A 6,772-nucleotide genomic window follows, 5' to 3' on the forward strand; every position below is an offset into this window, starting at 1 on the left:
AGCAGTGGCCCCAAAACAGATCCTTGAGGTACACCACTAGTAACTGAGGGATATGGGCCAAATACTGGCAATGGAACTAGATTAATTTAGGATATCTGGTCAGCATGGATGAGTTGGACCGAAGGGACTGTTTCCGTGCTGTATAACTCTATGAGTTTGTCAATAGCCTTTAAGATCAGCTTTTGAAACCTACCTTACCAATCAGATTCAACCAAACTACATGTAGATTAAAGTCACCCATTATTTGCAATGCCTTTCTAACAACCCATTTATTTCGTGGTATACTTTATCCTATCATGTAACTATTGCTTGGGGCCTTTAAAATACTCCCATAAATGGTCTCAGAAACTTCCAAAGTATTTTATTTATAGCCATTTATTGCTGTTTTAGGCCAAGGTTATCTCTCATGATGCATGAATGGCCTCCCTAATGAAGAGAGCTACCCTCCTCCAGAAATCCTTCTTCCAGCTTCTCCTCACTTCCTATCTTTTCAAAATGTCACATACCCTTCAATGCACAAACCCAAGACTTGGTCACCCTGCAACCATGTCTCTGTCATGTCTTTTGTTTTATTTCCAAATACACCCATTTGGTTACGAATGGTTGCACACATTCAGATGCACAGCGTTTAACTCTGACTTTTTTTACCAATTTTGCAAGCTCTGGCCATGTCTGTGCAGTGTTGGTGTGGGTCTAAGGTTATGCTCTCTGTCCCTTCCTGCTATAATCCTGTTATAATTCCCCTAAGCAGATCCACACAGTATTATTGTTATTTCCCTTCAACTTCTTTGATTTGTTCATGGGACGTGGGTGTCACTGGCCAGGCCAGCATTCAGTGCCAATCCCTAACTGGCCAGAGGACAGCTAAGAGTCAGCCACATTGCTGAGGTCTGGAGTCACATGTCAGCCAAACAAGGTAAGGAAGGTGGATTTCCTTCCCTGAAAGATATTAGTAAACTGGATGGGTTTTAAGAACAATTGAATTGTTACGTGGTCACTCTGAGACATTTTTAGTCCAAATTGTTACTGAATTCTAAAGTCACCATCTGCTGTGGCAGGTTTGAACCCATGTCCCTAGAACATTACCTGGGCTTTTGGATTGCTTGCCCTGTGCTTACTATTCTCCTCTCAGAAGATCACTTCTCCCTGCTACCTCTCTACTGCTGCAGCGACATGGCTCACCAGAACAGTGACCCCCAACTTGTTCGAGCCAAGCCCATCACAGTGACGCAGTCCCCACTTTCCCCATCACGGGGACCAGTGCCCAGCCAATGGAAATCTGTTTCTCCCACTCACTGGCCTCTCCAAGGGTTTGGCTCTGCGTGAACTTGCTCATGGCTCAGGTACTCATCCAGACGTTTACCTTTCAGATTCTGCCTCGTCTCTGAGCTTCTCATCACCCCTGAACAGAATCTCCTTCTGATTCTAATCAGTGTGGTGATGCTCACACGAACAGTGGAGCCTCCCTTTCTCGCTGTGAGCTCATCCCCAGCCTCGAACAGACAATGTGAGTCCTGATACCAGACACGCAGCTGAGCTGTCCCCTTTCATGCTGTCAACCAGTTCTATCCCTGCGTCTGGTCACCCCCCTGCCCCACTTTGAAATAGTTTCATTTGATCTTTGCCAGTAACCTGTCAGCAGAGACAGGGGGTTTAATATCCCCTCTGTGGCTGTGCAGCACTTCCTCAGGCCTGTACACACAACTGATAGCATGGTTTTGGTGTAGGTTCTGAATCGAACGCCTTCCAGCCTAAAGACAAGTGTGCTACCTATATAAGCCATTGAGTCAAACTACCAGCATTATTACAAGGCATGAAGAGAAGTTAAAAGGTGTCCCAACATGAGCAGATACAATCAGCTGAAGTTGCAATCAATTGTGACCTCCGTGGTAAAGTACCCTGGTATGTGAGGCAAAAGCATGGCCAAAACTGTGCTGTAAATATGATGCCTTCTGTGGCCGAATATGCACTAACACAAGAGGTTAAGTTTGGACATATCTAAAATGCCCTTTAAGGAAGGGCTCATCTTTCAGGAATCAGACGGGAGAAAATACAAAAGATGCTGATGGAGTTGGTGATATTTGGACTGGACCTGAATTAAAACCATTAACAACTGCACCCAATCCAGACTTCAATGAGCACCAGTTACTTGCGAGTCTCCCTTCGCAGAAGGACCCTGCCTTTCAATGGACCTTTTGGGAAAAAATCTCAAAGTCAGCACAGAAAGCATTGTGAACTGTGTGAAGACCAGGGCAGAACTTCAGAAGGACAAAGTGAGCAAAGACATGTTGTTGGAATAGGCAGATAGACAGATGCAGTTCCATGTGGAGAATTGTGAAGTGGTACATTTTGGGAGGAAGAACATGGAGAGACAATATAAAAGAAATGATGTTATAAAAACATCTCTAAGGGGGGTGCAGGAGCAGTGGAACCTGGGTGTATTTGTGCATAAGTCTTGAAAGATAGCTGGACAGGCAGAAAGAGCAGTTAATGAAGTGCAGGCTCTTCTGTTTTTACTAATCGGGGTATAAAGCACGAGAGCAAGGCAGTGATGTTCAACTTGTTTAAGATATTAGTTCAGTCTCAAATGGAGTGTTGTATCCTGTTCTCGGAGCTGTACGTAGGGAAGGTTGTGAAGACAATGGAAAGATTGCAGAACAGGTTTACAAGAATGGTTCCAGAAGTGAGGAATTTCAGTTATGAAGACAGACTGGAGAAAAAGGGAGTTGGGAAGAAGAGAAGCCTCAGAGCAGATTTGTTTGAAGCGCTCAAAGTCATGAGAGGGCTGGACAGAGTAAATATGGAGAAAATGTTCCCACTCGTGAAGGGATCGAGGATGAAAGGGTGTAGATTTAAAGTTCTTTGTGAAAGAAGCAAAAGTGATATGAGCAAAAGCTTTTTCACGAAATAAGTGGTTAGGCTGCAGAATGCACCGTCTTGGGAGGGTGGTGGCAGAGAGGTTAACTCGAGTGGTTAGGGTCTGGAATGTAGTGTCTGAGAGTGGGGGGGGAGGCAGGTTCACTCGAGTGGTTAGAGTCTGGAATGCACCGTCTGAGGGTGTGGGGGGACGCAGGTTCACTGAAGGATCTCTGAAGGTATTTAGACAGTATTTTGAAAAGGGACATCGTGCAGGGTTACAGACAGAGGCAGGAGAATGGCACTATGTGAGCTAGTATTTCAGAGAGCCAATGCAGACAAGATGGACTGAATGGTCTCCCCCTGCTTGGTAATAACTGTGATGAGATGATGCCTCAGTGAGCAAATTTCTCCTCTCAAAGTGAGAGGGTTTTGAGAACGACCCAAGGGAACAGAGCACAGTAGCTCCCACACCAAGCGAGTGCTGCACTGTCATTGATGCTGAGGGCCTATTTAGCCTCTCAGGTGGCTGGAAAAGACTTGACTGTTGGGAGATGCACAGAGGAGATCTCCTCACTGTCCTGGCTAATCTCTACCCCTCAGCCTACACTTATACCCTCGCCACAGGCTCCTGCTCAATGGGCCAAGTGCTCAATGACTCCTTCAGACCAAGTTGACCAGATGGGCTACAATAGTCAGGAGCAAAAACAAAGTTGCTGGAAAAGCTCAGCAGGTCTGGCAGCATCTGTGGAGAAGAAAACAGAGTTAACGTTTCAGGTCCAGTGATCCTTCCTCAGAACAATAGTCTACAATAGGCTACAATAGTCTCCAGCCTCCCTGCCCCGGGGGAACATGATCTTGCCCCTGCTGATCATCCTTTACCAGGCCAGCTTAGTAGTCATTGCCAAGAGGGGCCAGGATTTACTGAAGTGCCATCAGTTCACAGCTCGCTGTGACACTGAACCACTCAGCCTGATCTCACAGGGGAATGCACCAGGGCTACTAACAACTTACACTGGCTGGCACTGATCCAACTAGGACTTGGTTAAAATGCTGCTGCTTTCATTCGCTCTAGCTCAGAGGTTTAATTCTTCTGAAAATGCCTGTTCCCCAGATCCATCTTAGACTCTTTCTTCTGAACCTGAGAATTCAATGTGGATCTGATTGATGACTTCATATGGTGCTGCTTTACTTTAGTGGTTCCTTGTATCCATTTCTCTATTTATCTAGCTGGAGTTTTATAATTCCTATGAGCTGATTGGCTCCGTCCATTAATTCATGCGGAATTCTATGTCCCTCTTCCCTCACTGATAATTGCTGAACGATCCTTTGCGCTGCTATGATCACGTTTCATTCGCCCGTTTTGCAGTTTCAGTGGGAACACAACTGCCGGCCGATTGTCCAGCTCCCCCTCACTCCCTTCCCAAGTTTAGGCAAAACATTTCCTCTTGGAAACAAACAGAAAAGGCACTCACAGATGTCCAGTCCTGTTGGGGAGCAGGCTGCTCGGAGGAACATCCTGCAGCTCCTGCTTACTGCAGACCACCTTCCTCCGTACCTCCGGGTAACTGGTTCCTTTCGCCCTCTCATCCAGACAGATACAAGTGTTGGTGAGCAGTTCCGAGCAGCACTGAGCCTGGGAGAGGAGCCACAGGAAGAAGGCGAGTTTGGGGCACAGCCCCATCGCTCTGTGTGTGTGTGTGTGTGTGTGTGAGAGAGAGAGAGACAGCCCAAACACCAAATCTCTTGTCAAACTTCACCGCCACGCTGTCTTCCCTCTGAACCGAGTGAGTGTGTAGATGGGGGGGTGTTCTTCACTCTCTCATGTTCTGGAAGTGGAGCAGGGAACTGTGCCACCGTGTCCCGGTCTGCTCAGAGCCCTCCTCCCCCTGGCTCTATCCCTAAAGCCTTCCCTTCAAGTTGACGCAAGTTGGGTTCCGTTACTCTGCCTGGCTGCTCGATATCCAAAACAGCCCTGCTCAGCCCTGGTGTCGTTTTCTCTCTAATTCAGGCATGTCCTGGGATAAAACAGACACACTGCACTCCTCCTCAGGGCTCTGCTCAATCCGTACAAACTGCAGCACGCACAGGGAAATGGCAGAAACTTGCTCTCGGCTTGTTCTGCCGGTTTTCCAAGCTGCCTGTTCCCGGGATGGGGAAACAGAGACTGTTTCTTTTTCCAGACCCTGTTCAGTAACAGGAGCAGCGGTTTCCCCCTCTCAGACCCACACCACTCCCTCTGGGTCCTAAAGCCACTCCCAGACAATCTCACTGAAAGGCAGTGCCAGCACCAGGTTTGGCCCCCGAACACGGTCCCAGTGGGACGCAAACCGACCCTCAGTGCTGGCTTCATCAGGAGTGAGTGCAGCCCAGGGATCTTCAATCCCCAAACTCAGCAGCACTCACTGGGAAATAAGACAGGTGGTGGACTCCAGACGGGACTAACACTGCCACCAGGAACAGCAAGAGGAGTCCATTCGGCCCCACCATTCAATCAGATCATTGCTCATCTGTCTGTTTGGAATCTCACATTCCCATCTTTGATCCCTCCTGCCCAATAAAATTCTATCCGCCTCTGTCTTTAAAAAGGTTCAATGACCCTTGTTCCACCATCTTCTGAGGCAGAAAGTTCCAAGCTCTGAGAAAAAAAAATCATTCTCCTCATCTCTGTCCTAAAAACGAGGTCCCAAACTTTCAAACAGCGTCTCACAGTCCCGGACTCAATCCCAAGAGGCAACATGTTCTCCATGTCCCCTTGTCAAGACCACTCAGGGTCTCCTAGACTTCAATCTGGTCACCCCATTGGTCTCCTGCACTCCTGTGGGAACAAGCCCAGTCTGTTCAACCTCTCCCCATCAGACAGCTCATTCAGTCCAGGGATCAATTCAGTCAATCTCTTATCAGCCTTCAAAGCACTGACATTCTTTCTTAAACAAAGAGACCGAAACTTCATGCAATATTTGAGTTGTGTTCTCACCGATGTCCTGTATAACTGAAACACCTTCTCCTTACTTTTACTCTTGTTAGAATAAACGATAGCATCTCATGAGCTTTCTTGATGATGTGCTGTACCTGCAGCTAATGTTTTGTGACTCATACACTGGAGCATCTAAATCCTTCTGCACTTAAGAATTCTGCAGACATTCACCATTTAAGTCAAACTCTTTTTATTCTTGCTGTCAAATTAAATGACTTCTCATTTCCTCACATTGTACTCTGTCAGGTTTCTACCCACTCACTCAACACATCTCAAACCATTGGTAACCTCCTCGTATGTTCTTCACCATAGACTTTGCCATGGCTCTGGGTCATCTGTGACTTTAGCCTCCAGGCCTGTGCTCCCCTCATCACCGTTCTTGCTGTCATGTGTAAAATGTTGAGGTTCCAGCAATATTCCACAGAAACACATTCTGTCAATCAAATAAATGCCCTTTCATACACACTCTCTGTTTTCAGGAAGCCAGCCAGTCTTCCCCCAGTGCTAACACATTAATCCCAACATGACAAACTATCATCTTTACAGTTAAGTTTGAGCTGGCAGCTTACCAAATGCCTCCACTAGCAGATGAACTTCCCTCCCAGTTCTGCACCCACAAACCCCTTTGTTGCTCATATTCAGGAAGCAACTCAGTGCTGAAGACAGACCTGACATAGATAAGAACACAAATGCATTTTTGTTCACCCAATGAATGAAGGGATAGTGAGTACGTGGAGTTAGACCACCCATCAGCCATAATCCCACTGATTGATGGAACAGACTTGATGGGCTGAATGGCTGACGCCTGTTCCAATGTTGACAGAAAGGGAGAATGGTCCCATCACCACACTGTCAGAGAGTGAGTAGTGAGGGAGCGCTGCGCTGTCAGAGAGTCAGTACTGAGGGAGCGCCGCACTGTCGGACGGTCAGTACTGAGGG

General features: G+C 47.2%; 1 protein-coding gene across 1 annotated transcript in view; it reads right to left on the reverse strand.

Moving 5' to 3' along the window:
• LOC125487330 (adhesion G protein-coupled receptor A2-like) overlaps window positions 1–4,734 on the reverse strand; it is a 130,295-nt gene extending 125,561 nt beyond the window's left edge. Inside the window, exon 1 of the mRNA XM_048618520.1 lies at window positions 4,332–4,734. Coding sequence (XP_048474477.1) covers window positions 4,332–4,540 — 209 coding nt within the window. The 5' untranslated portion in view covers window positions 4,541–4,734. The remainder of the gene's footprint in view (window positions 1–4,331) is intronic.
• Between the last annotated feature and the right edge of the window lie 2,038 nt (window positions 4,735–6,772).

This window comes from Rhincodon typus, chromosome 40, assembly GCF_021869965.1.
Source record: "Rhincodon typus isolate 14 chromosome 40, sRhiTyp1.1, whole genome shotgun sequence".
In the NCBI taxonomy this organism is placed as follows: Eukaryota; Metazoa; Chordata; class Chondrichthyes; order Orectolobiformes; family Rhincodontidae; genus Rhincodon; species Rhincodon typus.